The sequence below is a fragment of the Panthera onca genome, chromosome A2 (assembly GCF_046562875.1).
Source record: "Panthera onca isolate mPanOnc1 chromosome A2, mPanOnc1 haplotype 2, whole genome shotgun sequence".
Lineage (NCBI taxonomy): Eukaryota > Metazoa > Chordata > Mammalia > Carnivora > Felidae > Panthera > Panthera onca.
The window spans coordinates 61,190,475-61,217,433 of NC_138340.1; the positions used below are offsets into that span (position 1 = coordinate 61,190,475).

General features: G+C 47.8%; 2 protein-coding genes across 7 annotated transcripts in view; both read right to left on the minus strand.

The window, feature by feature from the left end:
• Positions 1-4,588: 4,588 nt before the first annotated feature.
• On the minus strand, positions 4,589-13,413 carry MRPS24 (mitochondrial ribosomal protein S24). Its single transcript, XM_060632015.3, has 4 exons — positions 13,141-13,413; positions 12,992-13,060; positions 12,795-12,906; positions 4,589-5,022 (listed from the first exon to the last, which is right to left on the minus strand). The coding sequence occupies exons 1-4, from the start codon at positions 13,177-13,179 to the stop codon at positions 4,739-4,741; spliced, it is 504 nt and encodes a 167-aa protein (XP_060487998.1). The 5' UTR covers positions 13,180-13,413; the 3' UTR covers positions 4,589-4,738.
• Positions 13,414-21,145: 7,732 nt separating this feature from the next.
• Positions 21,146-26,959, minus strand: part of URGCP (upregulator of cell proliferation) — a 58,749-nt gene continuing 52,935 nt past the window's right edge. For all 6 annotated transcript variants that reach the window (XM_060631986.2, XM_060631981.3, XM_060631980.3 and 3 more), the window contains 3 exons: positions 26,338-26,370; positions 26,076-26,114; positions 21,146-24,299 (listed from right to left, as the gene is read on the minus strand). In XM_060631986.2, the coding sequence (XP_060487969.1) occupies positions 21,706-24,299; positions 26,076-26,114; positions 26,338-26,353 (2,649 nt within the window). In that variant the 5' untranslated portion in view covers positions 26,354-26,370 and the 3' untranslated portion in view covers positions 21,146-21,705. The remainder of the gene's footprint in view (positions 24,300-26,075; positions 26,115-26,337; positions 26,371-26,959) is intronic.

Genomic DNA, 26,959 nt, shown 5'->3' on the forward strand with positions numbered 1-26,959 from the left:
TCTCAAACTCTTCCAAAAAACTGGGAAGAAGCACTTCCAAATTCATCCTGCAAAGCCAGCACTGCCCTGATACCAAAGCCAGAGAAAAGAAAACTATATAGATCATCATCTCTGATGAATACAGATGCAAAAACTCAACAACATATTAGCAAACTGAATTCAAGAACACCTATAAAGGGGGCACCTGGGTGGCTCAGTCAGTTGAGCATCTAACTCTTGATTTTGGCTCAGGTCACAATCCCACATTTTCATAGGTTTGAGCCCCACATCAGGCTCTGTGCTGACCCTACAGAGCTTGCTTGGGATTCTCTCTCTGTCTACCCCTCCCCAACTTGCACTCTGTCTCAGAATAAGTAAACTTTAAAAAATTATAAAAGAAGAAAAGAAAAAATCATATGATCATCTTAATAGATGCAGAAAAAGCATGTGACAAAATACATAATTTCATAAAAACCCTCATCAGATTGAATATAGAAGGAAACACCTCAATATATTAAAGGCCATATGTTATGAGCTCACAGCTAACAGTACACTCAGTGGTGAAAATTGAAAGTTTTTCCTCAAGGATCAGGCACAAGACAAGGATGTTCACACACACACCACTCTTATTCAATATAGTATAAGAAGTCCTAATATAGTATCATAGTATTCAATACGGTATTAGAAGTCCGAGCCAAAGCAAATAGGCAAGACAAAGAAATAACAGGCATCCAAATCTCGAAGGAAAAAGTGAACCTGTCACTATCTGCTGATAATATGAGTCTGTATTCAGAACATCTGAAAGGCTCAACCCAAAAACTGTTAGAACTAATCAATGATTTCAGTCAGGTTGTGGGACACAAAATCAACTTAACAGAAATCAGTTGCATTCCTATACACTAACAATGAAACATCTGAAAAAGAAATAAAGATAACTATCCCATTCAGAATAGCATATAAAATAATAACATACTTAGGAATAAATTTAACCTAGGATGTGGAAGTCCTGTACAATGAAAACTACAAGACTTTGCTGAAATAAATCAAAGAAATGGAAAGACAAACAAATGGAAAGACATCCTGTGTTCATGGATCAGAAGAACTTGTATTGTTAAAATGTCCATTCTACCCAAAGCCATCTACAGATTCAATGCAATCCCCATCAAAACACCAAAGGCATTTTTCACAGAAATAGAAAAAACAGTCCTAAAATCTTTTTGAAATCAAAAAGACCCAGAATAACCAAAGCAATCTTGAGCAAAAAAGAACAGAGCCAGAGATACCACACTTCCTGGCTTCAAACTATACTACAAATCTTTACTAATAAAAACAGTATGTTACTGCATACACAGACAAAAATAGACACATAGACCAACGGAATGGAATAGAAAGCAAAGAACTGAACCCCTGCTTATACAGCCACAAAATATTCAACAAGAAAGCCAAGAACACACAATGGGTAAAGAACAATTTTGTCAACAAATAAGGTGGGGTGGGGTGCCTGGGTGAGCGTCCAACTTCAGCTCAGGTCATGATCTCACAGTCTGTGAGTTCAAGCCCCACGTCGGGCTCTGTGCTGACAGCTCAGAGCCTGGAGCCTGCTTCAGATTCTGTGTCTCCCTCTCTCTCTGCCCCTCCCCTGCTCATGCTCTGTCTCTCTCTGTCTCAAAACATTTTTTAAAAAATTAAAAAACATTTAATTAAATAAAAACATTTTTTAAAAAATTAAAAAAATAATAAGGTAGGGAAAACTGGATGAGCACATTGAGAGCAATGAAATTGGACCCCTGTCTTACAGTTGAGTAGATTAAAGACTTGAACATAAGGACCTGGTACTATAAAGCTCCTAGAAGTAAATGTAGGGAAGAAGCTCCTTAACATTTGTTTTGGCAATGATTTCTTGACCATGACACCAAAAGCACAAAAGACAAAAGTGAAAATGAACAAATAGGGCTCCATGAAACTTAAAACCTTTTGTACAAAGAATCTACTAACAAAATGAAACAAACAATCCAAATTGGAAAATGGGTAGAACCAGACCCTTTTCCAAAGAACACATCCAAATAGCCAACAGGTGCATGAAAAGATGCTCCACATCACTCATTATCAGGGAAATGCAAATCAAAACCATAATGAGACATCACCACACACCTGTCAGAACACCTATTATCAAGAAGACAGGATATAAAAAATTGCTGACAAGGACATGGAGAAAAGGGACCTCTTTCACACCGCTGGTGTGCATGTTTCAACCACAGTGGAAAACAATATAAGGTTTATAAAAAAAATTTAAAGTAGACCTACCAATGATCCAGTGATTCCATGTCTGGGTATATACACAAAGGAAATAAAAACAGGATTTTGAAGAGAGATATGCACTCTCATATTTACTGCAGTATTTGTTCACAATAGCCAATATGGAAACAACCACCCTCCCATCAACAAATCAATGGATAAAGATGTGGTACACATGGAATATTATTCAGCAATGAGAAAAGAGGACATCCTGCCATTTGCAACAGCATGGATAGGCCTTGTGGAAATTACGCTAAATGAAATAATTCAGATGGACAAAGACAAATACTGTACGATATCACTTATATGTGGAATCTAAAAAAGCCAAACTCACAAAACAGAGTGAAATGGTGGTTACCAGGGGCAGGGGAGGGAAGGGGACTGGGCAGTTTTTGTCTAAGGGTACAAATTTACAATGAAGATTAAATGAGCCCTAGAGATACAATGCACAATACAGTGAATATAGACAATGTTGTATTATAATCAACAAACTTACTAGGAACGTAGAACTTCATTATTCCAACAACTAAAAAGACAGAATAATTCTGTAATATGACAGAGCTAATTGTTGCAATCATGATATGTATCAAGATACATATGTACATTTAAGGTGTACATGTTAACTTGATACATTTAAGATGTACATGTTAAGTTGATACACCTTAAATTTATACAATATGTCAAATATATTTCAATTAAAAACTGGATCAGGGTCAAGATCTGGGTGAGTAATGGTGATTATCAAAGCAAGGCTGCACATCAGGGTCACAGTCTGGACCTGTGTCAGTTACAGATTTGAATAAGGTTCAGGGTCAAGGTCAGGGTTAGGTGAAGTTTCATGGTATGTGGGTTGATCAGGGTCATGAGGGTCAGTGACATGATCAAATCCAGCTGAGGTTCAGTCAGATCACTTTTAGGGTAAGGGTCAAAGTGTTATGGTGAGAATCAGGAGGATGGTGAGGGTCAAATTCACATGAAATCCAGGGTCATGGTCAGTGTCAGAGTGGAGGTCAGAAGGGTCAGAATCAGGTCAAGGTTGAGTTTTGTCAGCAGGGTGTGAAGGTATCTCAGGGCCTGAATGACAATCAGTCTTATCAATCAAAGGTTGTTGACTGTTAGAATCAGGGTTACAATCAGGGTTAAGAATAGGGTCAGATCTGTGCAAGGGAGAGTCTGGGTGATGGTTGAGTTTCAAGGTGAAAGTCAGAGTCCACTTTATCACTGAAGGAAGATCAGGGATAGGGTCAAATTTAAATGACTTTCAGTTTTATGGTCAAGGTCATAAGAATCTGGATCAGGATTATGGTCAGAGTCAAAGCAAGCAACTCCTAACTTGGGAGTTACGATGAGGTCAGTCAGGGTCACGGTAAGGATCAGATAGCATTAGAATGATGTTTTCAGAAACTCAAACTGAGAGGGTTATATGAGGGACATGATCAAAGTCAGTGTCAGAGTCAGACATGATGCCAGGAGGATCCCACTGAGACCCTCAGGCAAGAGTGAAGTTGAGTGATGGTCAAGTGGTAGGTAGGACTAGAGACAGCATTTCTGTTGGAGTGAGAGTAGAGCTTTAGGGTAGAATCAGAGGGTAATAAGTCAAGGTCAGAGTTGGGAGTAGGATATGTGAGGTTGAAGTTCAAGGTTAAGTGTATCAAGGTGAGGGTCAAGGTCAGAGTCAGAGCGAAATTGGTCAGCAATTCCTGCCCCACCACCCAGCACCACGTGCAGTTTTTGCAAATGCCACTTTCTGAAATGCTCTCTCCCACTGAGCTATAGGTCTACCTCCCTCACCTGCTTGGAGTCATGCCCACCTCCACAGAGACACAAGTGTCATGGAGGCAGGATCCTGGAACAGAATGGTTTGTTCACTGATGGATTCCGAGCACTCAGAAGAGTCTGTGGCACAGAGTCACTGCTCTGTTGAAAGCTTGTGTAATAAACCAATGGGTACGCATTAGGGTATTTCTAGGTGGCGGCGGGGGGGGATCATCTGCAAATAAACTGTACCCAGTCGTTCTCTCTGTGGGAGAATTACAAGAAACTTTCATGGTCGACACATGTAGATATTGTTTAAAATTTTTTAAACTCAACATTATTTTATAATCACCAAAAACGGATCTTTCCATTTTGAGAGAAAACAAAGAACTTTCAGTAAAGTTCCTGATAAAGTGATTGGCACAAGATAATCATTGCATTGCAGCTGTTACCCAAACCTCAAACAACTGGTGGCCTGGCCTGTCTGGGAGCCTTGGAGCACCCTCAAAAGGACTCTATTCCAGTTCTCTAAAGAGTAAAGACAAACCAAGAGGCAAGACAACATGGAAAGTCTATTTATTCAACAGCAGCTTTGAAAACGAATCCTCAGTTCACTGAAGGGATACACTTTCCCCATTCCCACTTCACCCCTTTCCCACACATTCCTGTCCTTGGCAGGCTCAAGCCTGATGCAAAAAAGGTGACTGTGCTAGATGTACTTGTACACAACCTTGGAGGGCACAGTTTGGAGGTGCAGACGGACAGGACATTTGTAAAAGTGGGAGAGCAGAGTTTCACTGTAACCCACCAGGAAGTAGAACTTGTATGCAGGCAGCTGCCTCAGGACCAGGGCACAGATCTCCACCTGATTAGCCCGGCGCTTCAGGATAACCTGGTCAGCCAGACACCCTGGAAAAGTGCCCAGCATGAACTTTCGAAGGAAAACATCCTCCACTGTTCGCTCTGCAGCATGGTCCTCCCCATCCAGGTTACCTGAAGAGAGAAGGGCACCGTGAAGAATCAGCAAAAACCTCCGGAGGTAACATCCAAGAGCACTTGACACTCAATTCCACCCCCCACCCTGGCTTCTTCTCTTTTTTTCCATAAGTGAAATAAAAAGAGTACCACTTTAAAGTCCAAAGTACAGGGGGGCCAACATGGCAGAGAAGGGGACTCAAAGTTCCCTCGTCTCTCAAACAAAGCAGTGTTGAAGCCAAAGGACTTTGAACTCGAAGAGTCCGGAAGGCAAAGTGACAAAGTAGCTTCCAGGGACCCACTGGGACAACCTGACAGGCCATAGGTGCATGATTGTGAACTGGGAGAGAGAAAATGAACCGAGTGGAAGGATCCCCTTCTGCAGAGACAAAGGGAAGAGAAACAGAGGCTGGGGAAGCATAGGACTGTATTTGGACAAGAGAAAATCATAGACCAGGAGGAAGAGATCCACTTTCTAACTGCGGGGCTTTCTCTGGGGGCTGGCTGCCCTGACCGCGCACCTGGGGAGGAGGGGAGCCTGCCCCAGACTGGTGGCTAGGTCAGAGACAAAGTCTGCAGTAGGAGAAAGCGATCCCCTCCCTGGAGTGCTGTGGAAAGAAGGCATACATCCGCTCAAAGCACAAAGACTGCCTGCGCCTGCCAGCCAGAGACCATATATCAGGCGGTGCCAAGTGGCACTCCCCCAGTACTGGGGTGCATGGAGCAGGAGTTTGAATCCCAGCCAAGCACCAGGGAGGCACAGGAGTCAGCGGAGCGGGGCAAACCGCCTCTTTTGCACCCGTGGCACAGTGAGGACGGCTCGAACAGAGTGGTTTGGGACACCCAGTCTGTGGAGGAGAGACTGGGGTGTCGCCATTTTTCTCCCCATCACCACCAAGGTGGGTCCTCAGGGATCGGACAGCGGGGCCCCCAGTGGAGGCGGGACCCACCTACACGAAACTACGCCCCTCTGTGCCGGGTAACTACGAATCTACTGGATACTGGAGCGGGCTTGATGCTGAAGACCAGACAGATAACTGCTCCTCCAGACCTGTGCTGCTGCACTGCCTGGATTAATTCTCAGACAATTCTTATTATATAGATATGTTCTTCCTTTTTTCCTTCTCATATCTTCCCTCCTCCAATTGGGTTATTCTGGTTGTTGGTTTGTTTAAGCAGACACATTTAATCTATTCTGTTGATACATGTTCTACACCTCCTTTTTTTATTTTCCTTTCCCTCTCTCTGGATTAAGCCGTATAGTTTCTCTGTCTGGTCAATTTTTATTTTTTCTTTTTCCCTGTCCCTGTCATTTCTTTGTATGGGATAAGGCCTCTTCAGTCAGCACCACCTCCACCCTGCTGTTTACTTGTAGCTGGTGTTTCCAGTTTTTTGTTTTTGGGGGTTTTTTTGTGTGTTTGTTTTTGTTTTCTGTTTGTTTTTTGTTTTCCTATTAAGGGCTACTTCAGCAAACAAATCAAAGCACACCTGATGGAGGGTCCAAAACATCACTATGAGTAGGGAGATAAGGTAACCAAAGTCACAACAACAGAGAGCAAGTAACACACTCCAAAAAACACCTCCTGAAGGGCCAGGCCCTGGACAGTGTATCACCCCTCTTTAATATAGTAGTGCTCACAGGTGCAGGACACATAAAAACGTTTTAAAACACATAAGGGGACAGAAAACTAGCCAAAATGATGAAATGGAAGAATTCTCCTCAAAAGAAATTCCAGGAAGAAATGATAGCTAAAGAATTGATCAAAACAGATATAAACAACATAACTGAACAAGATAAAATAATAGTCATAAGATTAATCGCTGGGCTTGAAAAAAGCATACAAGACAGCAGAGAATCTATTGCTGCCAAGATCAAGGAACTAAAAAATAGTTATGATGAATTTAAAAAATGCAATAAATGAGGTGCAAAATAAACTAGAGGCAGTGACAGCGAGGACTGAAGAGGCAGAGGGGAGATTAAATGAAACAGAAGGTAAAATTATGGAAAAGGATGAAACTGAGAAAAAGAAAGATAAAAAAATTCTGGATCACAAGGGGAGAATTACAGTACTAAGTGATTCAGTGAAACGGAACAATATCTGTATCATAGGATGTCCAGAAGAAGAGAGAGAGAAAGGGGCAGAAGCTGTATTTGATGAAATCATAGCTGAGAACTTCTCCCATCTGGGGAAGGAAACAGAATTGAAATCCAGGAGGCATCCGAATCACCCTTCGGACGTAACTTGAATAGATCTTCTGCACGACATATCATAGTGAAACTGGCAAAATACAAAGTTAAAGAGAGAATTCTGAAAGCAGTCAGGGATAAACAGGCCTTAACCTACAAGGGTAGACACATAAGGGTAGTAGCAGACCTATCTACTGAAACTTGGCAGGCCAGAATAGAGTATAGGAAATATTCAATGTGATGAACAGGAAAAATATGCAGCCAAGAATCCTTTATCCAGCAAGCCTGTCATTCAGAATAGGAGAGATAAAAGTCTTCCCAAATGAACAAAAACTGAAGGAATTCATCACCGCTAAACCAGCCGTACAAGAGATCCTAAGGGGGACACTGAGTGAAATGCTGCAAAGACCACAAAGGACCAGAGACATCACTACAAGCATGAAATCTACGGATAATACAAAAACTCTAAACCCATATCTTTCAATAATAACACTGAATGTAAATGAACTAAGTGCTCCAACCAAACGACATAGGGTATCAGAGTGGATAAAAAAAAGAAGACCCATCTATTTGCTGTTTACAAGAGACCCATTTTAGACCTGAGGACACCTTCAGATTGAAACTGAGGGGATGGAGAACTATCTATCATGCTACTGGAAGTCAAAAGAAAGCTGGAGTACCCATACTTCTATCAGACAAACTAGATTTTAAACTGAAGGCTGTAACAAGAGAGGAAAAAGGGAAGTATATAATAATTACAGGGTCTATCCATCAGGAAGAGCTAACAATTATAAATGTCTATGCACTGAATTCAGCAGCACCCAAATAGATAAAACAACTAATCACAAACATAAACAACCTTATTGATAAGAATGTGGTAACTGCAGGGGCTTTAACACTCCACTTACAACAATGGACAGGTCACCTAGACAGAAAATCAATAAAGAAACAATGGCCCTGAATGATACACTGGACCAGATGGACTTGACAGATACATTTAGAACTTTTCATCCTGCAGCAACAGAATATACATTCTTCTCGAGTGCACAGGGAACATTCTCCAAGATAGATCACATACTGGGTCACAAAACAGCCTTCAATAAATATGAAAGAATTGAGATCATACCATGCACATTTTCAGATCACAATGCCATGAAACTTGAAATTAATCACAAGACAAAGTTTGAGAAACCTCCAAATGCATGGAGGTTAAAGAACATCCTACTAAAGAACGAATGGGTCAACCAGGCAATTAAAGAAGAAATTTAAAAATACGTGGAAACAAATGAAAACGAAAACACAACAATCCAAACCCTTTGGGATGCATCAAAGGCAGCCCTAGGAGGAAAATACATTGCAATCCAGGCCTATCTCAAGAAACAAGAAAGATCCCAAACACAAAAATCTAACAGCACACCTAAAAGAACTAGAAGCAGAACAACAGAGAAACCCAAACCCAGCAGGGGAAGAGAAACAATAAAGATCAGAGCACAAATAAACAATATAGAGTAAAAAAAAAAACAAACAAACAAACATATCAATAGATCAATAGAACCAAGAGTTGGTTTTTTGAAAAAATAAACAAAATTGATAAACCCCTAGCCAGACTTTAAGAGAGAGGATCCAAAGAGATAAAATCATGAATGAAAATGGATTTATCACAACCAATCACTCAGAAATAGAAGCAATTATCAGAGAACACTATGAAAAATTATATGCCAACAAACTGGACAACCTGGAAGAAATGGACAAATTCCTGGATACCCACAACTATCAAAACTCAAACAGAAAGAAACAGAAAATTTGAACAGACCCATAACTAGTGAAGAAATTCAATCAGTTATCAAAAATCTGCCAACAAATAAGGGTCCTAGACCACATGGCTTCCAACAGAATTCTACCAGACATTTAAAGCACAGTTAATACCTATCCTTCTCAAGATGTTCCAAAAAACAGAAACTGAAGGAAAACTTCCAGACTCATTCTATGAAGCCAGCATTACCTTGATTCCCAAACCAAAGACCCCACAAAAAAGGAGAATTACAGGCCAATATCCCTGATGAACATGGATGCAAAAATTCTCAATGAAATACTAGCAAATCAAATTCAACAGCACATAAAACGAATTATTCACCATGATCAAATGGGATTCATTCCTGGGCTGCAGAGCTGGTTCAACATTCGCAAATCAATGTGATACATGACATTAATAAAACAAAGGAGGAGAACCATATGATCCAGTCAATTGATGCAGAAAAAGCATTTGACAAAATACAGCATCCTTTCTAAATAAAAACCCGCAAGAAAGTCGGGATGGAAGGAACATACTTAAAGATCATAAGAGCCATAGATGAAAAGCCCATAGCTAACATCATCCTCAATGGGGAAAAACTGAGAGCTTTCCTCCTGAGGTCAGGAACACGACAGGGATGTCCACTCTCACTGCTGTTGTTTAACATAGTGTTGGAAGTGCTAGCATTAGCAATCAGACAACAAAATGAAACAAAAGGCATCAAAACTGGCAAAGAAGAAGTCAAACTTTCACTTTTCATAGATGATACGATTCCCTATACGGAAAACCCGAAAGACTCCACCAAAAGACTGCTAGAACTGATACATGAATTCAGCAAAGTCAGAGGGTACAAAATCAATGTACAGAAATCGGCTGCATTTTTATATACCAATAATGAAACAACAGAAAGAGAAAAAAACTGATCCCATTTACAACTGCACCAAGAACCATAAAATACCTAGGAATAAACCTAACCAAATATGTAAAAGCTCTATATGCTGAAAACTACAGAAAGCTTATGAAGAAAATTGAAGAAGACACAAAGAAATGGAAAACCATCCCATGCTCATGGATTGGAAGAATAAATATTGTTAAAAGGTCAATACTACCCAAAGCAATCTACACATTCAATGCAATCCCAATCAAAACTGCACCAGCATTCTTCTCAAAGCTAAAACAAACAATCCTAAAATTTGTATGGAACCACAAAAGACCCCAAATAGCCAAAGTATATTAAAGAAGAAAACCAAAGCAGGAGGCATCACAATCCCAGACTTTAGCCTCTACTACAAAGTTGTAATCATGGTATTGGCACAAAAACAGACACATAGACCAATGGAATAGAATAGAGAACCCAGAATTGGACCCACAAACATATGGTCAACTAATCTTTGACAAAGCAGGAAAGAGCATCCAATGGAAAGAAGACAGTCTCTTCAGCAAATCGTGCTGGGAGAACTGGACAGCAACATGCAGAAGAATGAAACTAGACCACTTTCTTACACCATTCACAAAAATAAATTCAAAATGGATGAAAGACCTAAATGTGAGACAGGAAACCATCAAAACCCTAGAGCAGAAAGTAGGCAACAACCTCCTCAGCCACAGCAATTTCTTGCTCAACACATCTCCAAAGGCAAGGGAATTAAAAGCAAAAATGAACTATTGGGACCTCATCAAGATAAAAAGCTTCCTCACTGCAAAGGAAACAATCAACAAAACTCAAAGGCAACCGACGGAATGGGAAAAGATATTTGCAAATGACATATCGGATAAAGAGTTAGTATCCAAAATCTATAAAGAACTTACCAAACTCAGCACCCAAAAAAACAAATAACCCCGTGAAGAAATGGGCAGAAGACATGAACATTTCTCCAAAGAAGACATCCAGATGGCCAACAGACACATGAAAAGATGCTCAATGTCACTCATCATCAGGGAAATACAAATCAAAGCCACACTGAGATACCACCTCACGCCAGTCAGAGTGGCTAAAATGAACAAATCAGGAGACTATAGAGGCTGGAGAGGATGTGGAGAAATGGGAACCTTCTTGCACTGTTGGTGGGAATGCAAACTGGTGCAGCCACTCTGGAAAACAGCGTGGAGGTTCCTCAAAAAATTAAAAATAGACCTACCCTACAACCCAGCAACAGCACTACTAGGAATTTACCCAAGGGATACGGGAGTGCTGATGCATAGGGGCACATGTACCCAATGTTTATAGCAGCACTTTCAACAATAGCCAAATTATGGAAAGAGCCTAAATGTCCATCAACTGACGAATGGATAAAGAAGATGTGGTTTATATATATACAATGGAATACTACTTGGCAATGAGAAAAAATGAAATCATGCCATTTGCAGCAAAGTGGATGGAACTGGAGGGTATTATGCTGAGTGAAGTAAGTCAGTGAGAGAAGGACAGATATCACATGTTTTCACTGATATGTGGAACTTGAGAAACTTAACAGAAGACCAGAGGAGAAGGGAAGGGGGGGAAAAGTTACAGACAGGGAGGGAGGCAAACCACAAGAGACTCTTAAATACAGAGAACAAACAGGGTGGATGGGGGGGGTGGGGAAAATGGGTGATGGGCATTGAGGTGGGCACTTGTTGGGATGAGCACTGGGTGTTGTATGTAAGCCAATTTGACAGTAAATTGTATTTAAAAAAAATTTTTTTTGGTTCAAAGTACATTATTTCATTAAATTCCTGAACAAATCCTGTGAAGTAGATATTATTGGTTATCCTTGTTTTACAAAATGGAAGAGCAAGGCCTTAACAGGGCACAAAACCCAGATGATCCTTTTTGTCTAGCCCTTTCACACTCTTTCTGGGCTCCTTATGGAAGCACTGGCCACCCTTTGGTCCCGAGAGATGAGGCCACCAGCTTCAGAGATAGGGGCCATGAGCTCTCTCACCAGCCAGGTATGCAGCCTCAACCAGTGGATTCTCAGTATAGCTCCAGCAACTCCTGCACATCTTAGAGCATCCACACCCATCCCCAGACCTTAGGACCAGAACCTGAACAGGGTGGAGGGCAGTCATGTGTATTTTAAGTAAGTTTTCTAGACAGATGGATCTCAACACATCCAAAAGCTGAGAACCCTCATAATGAAGAAAATACAGCTGATCCTAATCAGCTAATGGTTATATTCTATAAAATCACCATGAACTACGAAGTAGGGAACATTGAACCATCGCTCCTGGGGGAAATACAGGGTTACGTTTCTGTATGCCCTTGATTAAGATATTTTGGTCAACACATCAATACGTAACTTTGTTTCACATGTTTCTGTTTAAAGACACCTTGTTTAATACAAACGGCGATTAACACTGAACTCTCTGCCAGCAGCATTGTAACTCATGCCTGAAGAAAGCCCACCCGACGCGCAGATTTTCTCTGCAATGTGCGTCACACCCTTCTTGTGCTTCACGGTTCAGCATCTGGGCTATTTTAAGGCGGTGCAATCACCGACGAAAAGCACAAAATCGTAAAAACGGAGCACTAGCAGATCTCAAAAAGAACACTTGTTTACAGCACGGACGCTGAAACAAGAAGGCAAAGCCTCGCTCAACCTCAGCGGAGGAGTACGAGAGGTCGCTGCTCTACCCCGTCTAAGAATGAGGGTGACAGCACACGCCGCACACAACTCACGAATATGAAATCTGGAAATAAAACCTGTGAAAAAGTAGGAGCTGAAAGAAGCCTCTTGCACGTGTTTATCTCACTCTGTGTCACAGGCCGCAGCCGAGAACTTCTCCTTCCCACAGCCCCCAGCACAGCGGCCCCCGCTGCCCCCTCACCTGTATGCAGCGACAGCCAGCCCTTGCGGTGGGCGATGTAGTGCGGAGCGTGCGCCTCCTCGTAAGTCACCGGCTTGTCCCCCTTGCCCACTCTGACTCGGGCCGCCCGGTTCTAGAAGCAGGGAGGGGCCGTGACACTGAGATCACCCACCGACCCAAGCCGCTGCCACACCGCCCACGCGCCCGGCCGTGCTCACCTTAGTGCAGACCGCGGACGTGTGCAGGGCGCACCAGGAGCACGGCAGCTCTCGGCTCCAAGGCAGCACCTGTGAGATAAGGAGCACGTGACACGGAGACTAAGGCCCCGACCACGAACCGCAGGACCCCGCCAGCGTCGCTCACTCACCCGCAGCCTGAGCCCACGGAAGCACATGGGCGCCGCCATCTTGGGCCAAGCGCAACGCGCCGGATGTACCACGGCGCCGGGAGGGGAAGACGGGGCGGGGCGAGTTCAGGGCAAAGGTCAACCCTCGGGAGGCTACGATGGCAGACGAGACCAAATCGGATCCCGCGCTTGGCCGGGTTCGACCCCGCGGAATTGCGGGGTCTCCCGATCGGGGCAAGAAGCTGTCTGCGGGGGTGGGGCCTTGCCTCCCGGCTGGGGCGGGGCTTGTCTTCGTGGGCAGGCCCGCTAGTGGGCAGGGTCTCTATGTCGGGGCGGGACCTCCCCTGCGCTGAGGGACCGCCGAGCAGCAGCAAGACGGGTGGGGCTTCTCAGTCGGAGCGGGTCAGCTCGCATGCTTGCTGCTTGTCCCGGGCGAGGCTGCTGAAGGTCTGGGTCTCTCGGCCAGGGCGGCCCCGCAGGCAGGTAGGCGGGGTCTCTCCGGCCCGGGCGCTGCCTGACTTCGGTGGCAGGTCGGCGGGCTCCTCCTCTGGGAGCGATGCTGGGAGCTGGACTTTCCCGCAACAAGCAGCCCAGGAACGCCTAGCCATGCACCTCTCCTCGGCCTGCCACGGTCGGCGTGTGCGCGGTGGTTCAGGTTCGGAACGTGGGTGGTGCGGAGGTGAGGTCTCGCCCTCCTGGAGCTCGCTCCGGCAGGGAAAGGGCCTCCGGGACAGCTTGGCGTTCGCCGGACCTGGACGTACCGCGCTCTCACCGGAGCCCTTGGGACTCGGATGTGAGCGGAGCTCGTCCCCAGATTCTAGAAATCAGGCTGCTGAGTTCTGCCTCCAAATAATATTATTTAAAAAGAAAAGGAAAGGGGCGCCTGGGTGGCTCAGTCATTTAAGCGTCTGACTTGAGCTCAGGTCATGATCTTGTGTTTCGTGGGTTCGAGCCCTGGGATCTGACAGCTCAGAGCCTGGAGCAGCTTCGGATTCTGTGTCTCCCTCTCTCTCTCTGCCCCTCCCCCGCTCACACTCGGTCTCTCTCAAAAACAAACAAACAAACAGTTTAAAAAGTTTTTTAATAAAAAATAAATAAAAAAAAATAAAAACCCTTTCTGGCTTGTATCCACAAAAAGAAGAAATACGTTTTGGTTAAAACTTAACCCAGTTCTTTGGGGGAATAGGTAGGGTTTCACATGGGCCCAAACCCTAGTGTCTGGTTCTTGGGGAAGGAAATGTGTAAGAAAAGGCTGGATAGTAAGGAAATTCATACTCAAACCAGAGCATTGTCGCTGTAATCGGGTATCCAGTAATTGTTATCAGAGGGGGAAAATAGCAACACTGGGTATCTTATTTCAGAACTCCTCACAGAAATGGAAAAGCCTGGACTGAGTCCAGCCCAGGTGTGGCAGTCTTTGTGGAACTGAGCCTCAGCTCCACAATCTAGAAGATGTGTTTTATTAGCACAACTACCTCATAGAGCTGTTAGGATAAATGATTGTTATTGATAGGCTGAATGATATGGAATTCCAACGTTTGGCCATTTTTGACCTACATCATTGACCCTAATGCTGCTTGTATACTCCTGTGGTTTCTCATGGTAGGGAGGACTGGATTGTCATCTACGTGGAGGGGAAATAGAGGCAAAAGTGGATGGTGAGTTACCCAAGATGACACAGGGGAGGGACAGAGGGACCAAGATATGTCTCTTGGCTTGCAGCCACTGTATTTTCCATAATAAAGATTTCTGTGACAACTAGAAGCTCAAAAACAATCTTCGTCAAGGGACAGCATCTCTCATGTCCAACTCACTAGAAATGTTTTATTTCTAAATTTTTAAACTGTGGCCTCCCAACTGCTCTGCATACTGGATAAGGAGATAGAAGAATGATCTGTTCTCCAATCACAATACTTTCCAGATAAGAGAACGTTCAACTTTTCCCAAAGGACCTTTTTTTTAAGTAGGCTCCACGCCCAGCGTTGAGCCCAATGTGGGGCCTGAACTCACACCCCTGAGAACAAGACCTGAGCTGAGATCAAGAGTTGGATGCTTAGGGGCACCTGGGTGGCACAGTTGGGCATCTGACTTCAGCTTAGGTCAAGATCTCTCAGTTCAAGGGTCTGAGCCCCACATCAGGCTCTGTGCTGACAGCTCAGATCCTGGGGCCTGCTTCAGATTCTGTGTCTCCCTCTCTCTCTGCCCCTCCCCTGCTCATGCTCTATCTCTCAAAAATAAATAAACATTTTTAAAAAAAATTTTTAAGAGTCAGATGCTTAATGGACTGAGCCATCCAGGTGCCCCCTCAAAGGACCCTTTTAAACTGACTTTTTTTTTCTTTTAAAGTTTCTATAAAGTTTGATAATTTCATAATTTGAAAAGTTTTAAATCTGCCCAACATGCTGAGGAATATGGGATCTGGTATGTGAATTATAGGCTCCTGGCTGTGCAACTTAGGCAAGTGACTTGACCTTTCCTGAGCTTCAGTTTCTCTCATCTATAAAATGGGCACAATGACAGTTGTGAAAATTACATTGTAAAATGCAACTAATAAATGTTTTTTAAAAAACAATAAAACCAGGGTGCCTGGCTGGCTCAGCCTGTGGAGCATGCCACTCTTGATCTTGGGGTTGTGAGTTTGAGCCCATGTTGCAGGTAGAGTCCCTGACGTGTACATCTGCTTAGGGAGATGAACTTGATATGAAGGATTCATGAGGGCTCACAGGAACACCACGCTCCCCAGAGAAAGGAAGGCTGGTGTTCCAGAGAAGGTGATTTCTGAATTCTACTGGAGCAGCAGGCGGCAGTGCAGGGCTGCTGGGCAGAGGTGGCTCTGGTTCATTTCATCCTCAAGGTGTCAGGCAGTCACACCCTCAAATTTATGTTTGTCTTCATTCATGTCACTGTCTCTTAGGCCTTGTTTGAGGGTGGGTCTTGTGTGTTTGCATGATTAAAATAACTGAAAAAATTTACTTAAGCATTAGTATCAATTTTCACATTGTTTTAAATCGCCAGTGGAAAAAGCTTAATGGGTGTTTTAATTTTCCGTAATTGCCATTGGTTAGTGTTTTCATGTACTTTGCTTCTCCCAGAAACCCTGTAAAGGAGGCAATATTGTCCAGGTTTTGCAGAAAAGAAGATAGAGGTCAGAGAGTCACCTGAGGTCACAGAACCAGCCAATGGTAGTAAGCCTTCTTGTTCCAAAGTGTGTGATTATTCCTTATCTGGGGTTCTCCCCTCCCTGGGTGGGCATGAACATTCAGAACCATGTAGGATGGGGAAATGGCCTGGATTTCTGGAGGTGGGTGCAGAAGGCTCAGTGCTGGCCCTGGGGGACCTCCTGGAAATGCAGTAGCCACCTTTAGGAACAAGGGACCCACACAAAGGGCCCTCCTGGGTCCCCAGACCAGAATCCTGGGAAGACGAGGGTATACACCTGTTTTTTCTCAGATGTGAGCCTCTTTGCTCTCCTATTGATAGTACCAGGAAGAGCTAGGGTCACCTGTATGCTTTCAAAGTGGTAGTGTCTACTTGTTTGAGTCTACTGGGCCCCACAGCACAGGTACAGAACTGGGGTGGAGGGGGCCATCCCCAAGCTTTCCTGCTGCTTAGATGATTCTGATGTGCAGCCAGGGTCAAGTCCTAAGCTCCAAGTTTATGTGGGAGTCTCCCAGAACCTGATATGTAGAGATCCTTCTCGAGGACAGGGCTGTTTGGTGCTTTTCACACCCCTTTTCTACCACTGGATACAAGACCATGGCAGCACTCACTCTGAGGGGCCTGGCCTTAGCCCAGTCCTACCACTCTTAGGCCACAAGGCGGGGGGGGGGGGGGGGGGGCTGCAAGTCTCTGAGACAGCCCAGTGGGCTCCAGCACAACTCACAGGTGCACCTGTATTCAAGGATAAAGTGCCGGCCAGGCTGCGGGACAACATTGGGTGAGACAGAGACTCTGGGCCCAGCTGGACTTATAGAAGGCAGTCCAGCCCGGAACGTGGTTTCATTTCCTGGAAGTCACCAGAATCTAGCCTCAAGGATGGATAATTTCCTGTTGGATGCAGGATTAGCCGAGACAACCCCATTCGTTTGGACTTATCCTAACTCAGAACTGCTGACGTTTTGCATTTTGTAAACCTCTGCTAAATCTGGTTCTTCATACTCCTGGTAATTCATCTCCTAGTGGCCAAACATTCACCAGAGGTTCTCAGCTCTATTGTGGAACTAAGCCGAACCGCCACTGACATCTAGTTACAGCAGAGTCTTGAATTGTCCTGTTTCTTGCACAGATAGCCAGAGGGGCTCTGATCTCAGTTCCCCCACCTCCGCTCTCCCTCTGCTGGGACCCAGGATGAAGGGGCAGGTTTGCTGGGTTAGTGATGTTCTGCTTTGGGGCGCTGAGGGAGGAGGTGTGGTCTCCTGCCAGCTGGGCCGGGTAGACAGGCCTCCTGTGTGCCAGCAGCTGGAGTTTTGCTCCCTGGTTCTCACACACCAGGCTAGATCTGGACACAAAAATGAGCAAGAGGCTCTGCCTCCCACAGGGACCCCAGACAAGAGGGCAGAAAAGCAGACAAGTAAAAGGAGAAAAGACAAGGATGAGGACAAGGCACCTCTCAGAGGGTGAGATGGAGGGGGAGCTGCCACCTGAGGCCATCCTGAGAGAGGTGACAGCCAGAGTCTGCCAGGAAAGGAACAGGTAAGAGCCCCTGGCAGACAACAGCATGAACAAAGCCATGGGGCACAGAGTGTGGGTTGGCGGGCAGGAGGCCGCCAAAGTCAGGATCAAGGTCACCTGGGTCTCTTCTGTGGTCCTGACTCCCCTGGGCCCATAAAGCTGCACTACGGCGTAATTTGGATGAAGTCTTAGGAACTCAGGACAAGTTTATAGCCAAAATCATTTTTTTATTGACTGATTTAGAAAAAAAAATAAAGTTTTGTTTTTTTTTTTTAACTGGGCTAATTACATCTGAGGAGCTGGAGAGAGCTGCCGTATCAGGTTTACATTGGTGCAGATTTCTCAACACCAGCCCTCCTGTGTTTCAAGAAGTCTAAGATAATGTTGATTAGAAGACATTGCTTTAGGTACTATTAAGAAAGAGGAAGGGCTGGGGCACCCGGGTGGCTCAGTCGGTTGAGCGTCCGACTTCGGCTCAGGTCATGATCTCACAGCTCATGAGTTTGAGCCCCATGTCAGGCTCTGTGCTGACACCTTAGAGCCTGGGGCCTGCTTCAGATTCTGTGTCTCCCTCTCTTTCTGCCCCACTCCCCACTCATGCCCTGTCTCTCTGTCTCTGCCTTAAAAATAAATAAAAGAGAAAGGGCTGCAAATTTTAAGATACCACTGATTACAAGATGTCCTGTTATAGGCACTTTCCTCTGCACAAGACTTGTGAGTGTGCAGTGCCATGAGCACAGACTGGTTCCTCAAACACCAGGCTTGTGCACCCTCCCCAGAGCAGGTGCTAGTGGTGGCGGGGTAAGGCCTAGGGAAGTTGAGATAACTTTGCTCAAGGGCAACATAATTAGCAGGAAGCAATGGCCCAGGTGTCCCACAGTCTGAGAGCTCTTTCCTGGGAGAAGGGCAGGCTCTCTTGTGCCTGGTCACAGACTCCCAGGCACATTTACTCCATCACTGACTAACAGGGTCCCCTGGGAGCTGCCTGTCCACCTTCTCTGAGTGGCTCTCCACCTCACCAAGCTTGGCTCCAAGGATATCAGTGCCCAGTAGCCCTGTGGCAAATCTCAGGGCCCCTCAGACCCTGATGTCTCCAGGAATGGGCAGGGCAAACTTAGACTTAGCATTCCGAGCCCCAGGTCACTAGGCAAGGCCTAAGTATTGTAAAAACTAGAATCACAAGAGCAGCTCTGACTTCAGTGTGTGAAGGAGAACCCCTCGTGGAATTGAACATCACCTAAAAAAGGATTAGGGGAGATTTCTGGGAAAATCACTTGGCTCCAGCACAACCTCTCCTGTCCCTGTACCTGAGAGGTGACAGTCTTCTGACATTGCCCAGGCAGCTGTGGTGGGGGTGGGTGCAGTTACTGAGTACACCCACCAATGGTCCTGTCTGAGGCAACCTCGTGCTCAGATTCTGTTACACCCTGTCTTCAGACTGGTCTGTTTGCAAAAGTTTAAACACTTTTAGCAAGGGGGCACCTGGGTGACTCAGTGGACTGAACATCCAACTCTTGATTTCGGCTCAGGTCATAACCTCACAGTTTGTGAGCTCCAGCACCCCCCCGCCCCGCATTGGGCTCCATGCTGACAGGGAGGAGCCTGCTTGGGATTCTCTCTCTCTTTCCCCTTCTCTCTCTCTCTGCTCCTCTCCTGCTTGTGTTCCCCCCCTCCTCTAAAATATAGAAAAATGAAAATAAACACTTGTGGCAAACGCTAGTTGCAATTTCACAGCATCTTAGGTCAGGGGGATATAATTTTCCTGATTACTAAGCAGTTATTAATCTACTTTGGATCCTGCATCCTTTTGAAAGTCTGTTGAACTCTTTCCCCAGAAAAAAAAGCACACACATAATTATCTGGAATTCAGTGATTAAATCTTTGGACAATGGAAAGACCCAACAAGGTTAAGAATCTTTGCTTAGTAGGAGCCACTAGGGATAACTTTCATTTCAGATTTCAGGAAGAGCTTGAATCAATTTTTAAGGGAAATGGTTGATATTCAAAAATTCTAAGCAAGGTTTCCAATGCCTGAACTTTGGACCCATGATGATCCTGACTGATATTCTTACTGTGCTGGAGAAGCTACTGGCTAGTTCCCCAGCTTTACGGGAAGAAAGTAAGAAGAGGTTTTAGTATTTCCAGGTGAACCAACCCCGTACAATTTGTGTTAATGATCCTGAAGAGATGAGTTTCTAGAGCCTGAAGGTTAGAGGTTCTGAGTTTCAGAAGGGAAAAGGTTTTCCTAAATTTATAATGATATATATTTTTTAATGTTTTTATTTATTTTTAAGAGAGAGAGAGCAAGTGGGGGAGGGGCAGAGAAAGAGGGAGACACAGAACTCGAAGCAGGCTCCAGGCTCCAAGCTGTCAGCACAGACCTCAACGGGGGGGGGGGGGGGGGGGGGGGGGGGGTGAGGGGGGCTTGAACTCATGAACCTTGAGACCATGACCTGAGCTGAAGTGGGACGTTTAACCGACTGAGCCCCCCAAGCGCCCCGGTTTTCCTAAATTTATTAGCAAGAGGTCAGGTTTTCAGCTTCCATCTGGTGCGTCCAGAGCCAGGCTCCCAGGACCCAGGCACAGCACTGAACATCAGGGGAGCAGCAGGCTGGGCGTCCTGGAAGTACAGAAAAGGGCTTTGGGAAAGCGGTCCGGTCCAGAGGGCGCCCCCTTGTGGAGTCTGGCAAAGGAGAACAGGGAACACACGGAGGACCAGAAGCTCCTGGTCACCATTGGGGGCCCAGTTCTTCCCCAAAGTCACAACTTATGGAGGGGAGGAAGCCCCAGGGCCTAAGCAGCAGACCCCCAGAGCTGGTGAGGGAGCGGGGCTGGGTTCCAGGGATCCTGAGGTGCCCCGGCCTCAGGGAGGGCCAAGCCGGCAAGGATCAGGCTGAAGCATCCATGGTGGAGGGGCTCAAGGTGACGTCGGGGAGGGAACCTGGCCCACAGACAGGAAGCGAGATGAAGGGCGGACCCCAAGGTCCGGCTTGGGTCAGCCTGGCAGCTGCAGGCGTCCCGTCAGGTCAGCCCCTCTCCCCACCCACGTGTGTGGGGCGGGGCTTCACTGCTCTAGGCCTCCCTTCGTAGCCTAGAAAGTGGGACCTTGATGGCCACACCCAGCGTGGCTGTGAAGACTTTTATTTCTGTGCTCCTGGTAATAGCCTGAGGGCAGACCTCTGTGTAAAGACAGGGGACAGCAGGGCAGCTGTAGGACACTTCTCTCAGGTGTCCCCTCCCCCCCCCCCCCCCCATTGCAGATGCTCTGTGTGCAACCTCCTTAGACACCATGATCCTCTTTGAGGAAACAGAGGAACCTGCCTGTCACTATCACATGCACGTTCATTCACTCCACTCTTTTAACAAACATTTATTAAGCGCCTACAGTGCACAGGGCCCTGTGCCAGGCCCTGGGGGTACAGAGTCGGGTCACACACAGACCCATCCCCAAGGAGCTCACAGTCTGGGGCGGGGCAGACACGGCTGCAGGAGGTGGAGGGAGCCAGGGGGGACTCTCCATGGGGGTCAGTCGGGACCAGCAGGTCATGGAGGAAGGGCCTGCCTCCACTTCGTCAGGGAGGCGTCCAGCAACCCCCCCTCTTCACCCCCCCCATACCGGCTGGGCTGCAGGGGTACTACCCCCCACCCCAGGGACGAAGGAGAGGGAGCAGAGCACAGGGGCCTGGAAAGGAGCTGCACACAAACTCTTGCTGTGTGTCCACACCCTGCCCCAGGGCCCCTTGGCTCCCGAGAGCATCTCTGAACAGGTCTGTGCGGTCACCTCCTTCTCAACACTGTTTAGGGAACCCCAGCCCCCTCCCCCCAGGCTCTTGCCCTTCTCCCTTCTCATGGGGTCAGGTGCTGGGCACAGCCCCCACAGGCACACCACCTTCAGAATAGGCCCCCTCCTAACACTCAGAGCCGCCTCACCAGCTCAATGAGCTGCTGGATGTTTTTGTTCTGGTTGGACAGGCCGTTCCTGATGTTTTCCAGCAGACACCTCTTTAACTCAAAAATGGCCTCACTGTACCCCAAGCTCACTGCAGCCATGGGAGGCACCCCATGCCACAGGCCAGGGATGTGCCAAACATGCTGTTTCTCAGGGTCGCAAAAGGCCAGGTCGGCCAGCGTCCGGATGCCATCGCCCTGCTTCTCCATCTGTGCGCTGGCTCTGCTCACATCGCCGGGGGGATCCAGGAGCGGCCTTCTGTCCCGAGGCCTGGGGCCGGGGGCACACGCATCCTGGAGGTTCTGGTACACAAACTGATAGTTGGGCACATGCCCCGTTTTCTCCAATCTCAGAAACGCATGCAGAACAGCTGGTGGTATGTCCCTCGTCTCGGCCAGGCTCACCACGGTGACGTTGCTCAGCCCCATGAGCAGAGTGGCCAGGGAGGCCTCCAGCTCGAACCTCTCCCCGGCTGCGGTCAGGGCCCCGCCTATCAAGCCCCCAGAGTCTATCACCAGGATGTGGTCGCAGCCCAGATCCTGGCTGAAGCTCTCAGCCACGGTGACCAGCTGCATGAAGGCCCCTCGAGGGCCACAGCCCCGCCCAGTGGCAAAGCGCAGCCCAAACATGGTGTTGAGAAGCGTGGACTTCCCAGTGCCCGGCGCACCCAGTGCCGACAGGACCACCAGGCGCGACCTCCTCTCCAGGCGAACGTGCAGCTCCTTCAGGAGCCCCGTGACCCAGCGCAGGGGGGTACTCAGCGTGCTGCCGTCGATCAGCTCCAAGGGCAGCCCCTTCAACAGCAGCTCCAGGGCCAGGCCCGGGAAGTGGGCAAACCGCCTCTGGCAGGCCGGCAGCTTCCCCGCCTCCACCAGGCAGCTTTCTGCCTCGTAAAACTGTCCCATCTCCCGCAGGAAGTGCTCTACACCCAGGGGCTCGGGCCAGAGTAGCTCCCCGAAGTCCACCATGCCACAGTGCTTGGGTCTCAGGCTAAGAATGGTCTCAGGAGGCTGCCGCGGCCTTGGCTGGGCCACGCGGGCCAGTCCCCACTCCATCCACCTCAGGAAGTACTGCTTCTCAGCCAGTGAGGCGCTGCTGATGCCTGCGATGAACTCCTGCAGCCCCCAGGCGGGGTCCTGGCGGTTCTGCTGTGCACGAAGTTCTAGCAGCCGGTGCCCCAGCTCTGCCCTGCCCTTGTCAGGAGGGTCCCCCGCCCTCTGGGCCTGGCATAGCTCCTTCTCCACTTGGGCTGCCTTCCGCCACGGGTCCCCCTGCAGCCACAGCTCGTCCCTGCGGTAGGCGTCACAGTCCTTGATCCTCCTGGTGATGCGCTCCATGCGCTGCTTTGCCCGCTGACACTCATCACAGTCCTCGTCCACCCTCAGTCCCAGCTTACGGGCCGCGTGCGCCATCTCCTCCACAGACAACCTCCTGCAGGGGGACCGGGCCACGTGCGCCACGATGGAGCGGACCCTGCGCACGAAGCCCGCGCTGTCGGTGCTGCTGACCTTCACCAGCACATGTGAGTGGTCCATCTTCAGCACCGGGATGAGCTTGTTCAGGAACCTGAGGTTTGTGTTCCGCTTCCCACGGTAGGGGCTCAGGATGAAATAGTACTTGGTGGCCGAGCCCCTCAGGGAGTAGAGCAGCTTGTAGTCCTTCCTGCTGATGTTGTCGGTCAGGATGAACACGGCGGACGAGATCTCGGTCAAGAGCTTGAACTGCAGCCAGTGAGACCCGATGTCGCCCCGCAGGTTCAGAAAGGCCACGGGCTCCGGGAACACGTCCAGGTCCTCCCTGCCGCTGGGGAGGAACCAGGAGACTTCCACCAGCCCATCTGCGATCTCCCGGGGGTTGGTGCCCACGCTCAGGTCTCGATGCCAGAAGCAGTCCCGTGGCCGGTGGCTGGGGCTGAGCACAGCGTTGAGCAGCTGTGACTTGGAGTTGCTGCTGACCTCCATGCGCACGAAGGCGAAGGTGGGAGCCCGGGATAGCACCGCGCTGTCCTCTCGGAGGCCGCCCACGCCCCGCGGGGGCTGCGCCCACCACGTCCGCACCACGGCCCTCAGGGCCCACAGCAGAAATGTGTGGTAGTGGTTCTCCGAGTCAGGCAAGACGAGAGGGAGTGCAAACTGGCACAGGGACATTTTCAGCACAATTTCCTGCTGCAGGAAACCATCTGAGGAGAGCAGAAGGGCACAGAGAAGGTCCAAGGGGTTCACAGGCGTGTCAGGCGTCGGCAGCTCTGAGAAGGAATAGATGTCTGCGGAGATGTCATCAGCCGCGTCCCAGTAGATAATCTCCTCTTCCATCTGGCTCTCCTTCTCCATGGGCCTGGCGTCCAGGGGCACATCCAGCACCATGGTGGTGTTCCTGGCCTCAGCGTTGAGGGCCTGCAGCTTCCTGAGGAAATTCCAGGGCAGGTCTTTGGGGGCCTGAGGGGCCCAGTTTCTCATGCTGTCGCTGCTGATCTGCAGGGCATCCTGGAGGCTGAGCTTCTGGGCCTGGTAGGTCTCCAGCCCCAGCAGCGACAGCATCTCCTGCAGCCTGCTCCTCTCTGCTGTGGGGGGGTGGGGGGAGAAGACATCAGTGCTCACCCCACGCATCAGGGGCCCCGGTTACAGGTGGGATGGGGGACGGCCTCCCAAGGCCTGCCTGAGATCAAACTCACACCACCCCCAGACCCAAACACCGCCAGACACGTTGGACATTAGAGAGAAGACACCCAGGGGCCACATTTAAGAACTGGGAGAGTCCAGTCTACACGTCTGGTTTCTCCTGAAACCCATAACACCCAGCCACACTGGGGCCCCAATTGAACCGTGTAGAGTGCACAGCCATGCACCCACACATGGGACGCAGGACCCCTTCTCTGACCACACCCCCACCCCTGCCAAGTGACCCCGTGGACTTTCCCCACACTCTGGGCCAGCAGTGGGGTCCCTGCACACTGTCCCCAGGAATTTCCCACAGGCAACACAATCACTGAGTCACTCGGATTTTCCAGGTTACATTCTTTTCTTTTTACAAACAACTTGGAGAATTTTTAAAGGGAAAAGGAAATTATCACTAGATAGAGAGTCACAGAAATCATAGCTAGCAACCAGTTTTGTGACTCTGAAGCCAATAATGTGGTTTTAATGTTACGGGGGTAAAATATTTGGTAGAGATTACCAGAAGTCTGCACTTACTTGTCCAGATCCCCAAATACCACCCAACACAGTACGAACTCTTAGCAAGCACTACATTCAGCACAGTAACTCCTCGAAAGGTTTCACCCACTGCCCCTGTTCTTGGGCGTGGCATCTGGCCAATTTCCATACTGCATAGGATTAGTATGCTGTCATGGTCCAATAAACGAACAATTAAAAAATGCAAATCCTACTGAGCTGCAGGCTTTTTTCCACTCCTTTCTCAAAAGAGAAAGCCTATGAAGTTACCCACATGTTCATATAAACCCTGAGAGGAGGCACAGCCCTGGTCCGGGGCCCTCCTGGGTGACCAGCAGGACTCAGCCCTGGGACACAGGTGTCTCCTCCCCTGCAGGGGCCGCCTCTCTTCAGAACCTGCCCTGCATTGGGAGGGGGTGGGGGTGCAATGTGGCTGCAGTAACACAGGGCTGGTGAACTTGCTGCAGAAACAAAAGAGATGCATGGGGTCACACAGGAATAGAAAAGGTGCTGCTCAGGTCTCTTGAGTTTTGCCTGAATGAAACCAGGGACGTGGTTTTTCTTACCCAGACATGGAACAACGGTTTTTGTCTTTTAAGTAGCATGGTGGTGATGGGCAATGGGAAAAAGCCAGAACAAGAAACGTCACAGGCATCCATGCCTAGTGTGTGGCCCTTGGTGGGAGTGTCACAGAAACCACTGGAACAGCCAGAGGGCCCCCCCCCCCGGATCCCACTGCACTTTAGAACCACTGTTGGAGCAGGGGGTGCCTGGGGGGAGGGGGTCAGTCAGTTGAGGGTCTGACTTCGGCTTGGGTCATGATCTTGGGGTTCATGGGTTCGAGCCCCGCATCAGGCTCTGTGCTGACAGCTCGGAGCCTGGATCCTGCTTCGGATTCTGTGTCTCCCTCTCCCTCTGCCCCTCCCCTGCTCACACTCTGACTCTGTCTCAAAAATAAATAAACATTAAAAAAAAAAAATTTAGAACCACTGTGGGGACTCGTCACAAGTAAGGTTCCTGCACTTGCAGCTTCCCCTGCCAAGATGCTAGTGTCCATCACTGTCCCGGTTAGTGGTGGCACTGAGGGCTAAGGGGCTAGCAGAGACTCTGACACAGGAGCTGTCCTCCCTCGACAGGACAGGGGTGAGAGCGGAGAAAACACGTACCTGTTGGGAAGTCACTGTCCTGAGCCTCATTTGTACCGTCTAAAAAAGCAAAGGAAAATGAGGTGTCAATCAAATCAGCACCTTAGACTGACACAAATTAATTTAGGCTAAACCCAGAACCTGCCTTCTTCTCACTAAGACAGCAAGTTCTCCCCAGTGTTCACAATGTAAAATCCCGGTGAGTTCTCAGTCTACCCACCCGCTCCCTTTCCCCAGACTGGTCCACCCCAAACCCTGCTGTCTCCTCCCGCACGAGACTCACAGTCATCTGCTTCCATTTCTCTCCATTCCAGATCTGGAAGAAAACACACACATGAGGACTTTCATCAGCAAGTTAGGACATTTCTACCAAAAAGTCTCAGTGAGAATGTGGGGGCTCCTGTTTATTATTAGTGCTTTTAACTTCAGTTTTTCCTGTGTACATTTTTTTCCAGCCCCAAATATGACACAAAGTAGTAACAGCTACATATGAAACACTGATTTGCTCTAGAACATGTATCTTAAAGAATTTACTTCAAGTTTCCAAAAATAAAATATAAATAAGTTCATGAAACTTATAGATTAATCTTTGATGTTAGAAACTATTTAAAACATAAGTCAATGCAAATTCCTTGGCTCAATTTCAAGATGACCTCCTACAGACATCATTTTTATTCTATCATAGAGCTTTTGAAATCCCTGGAAATGAGGCACCTCTCCTGGGGAAGGGCCATGACTTCCACGTCCACAGTTATCTGCCCAAACTCTAGCATCAGGGTATGTCCATTGACACTAACACTTTACTACAGGGTGTATTTCAGTTAGTGCCATTCAGATGTACGAAGACCTCAAAACCCTACAGCCCTGACTGCAAACGTGGGACAGTGGGAGCAAGACTTCAGTGT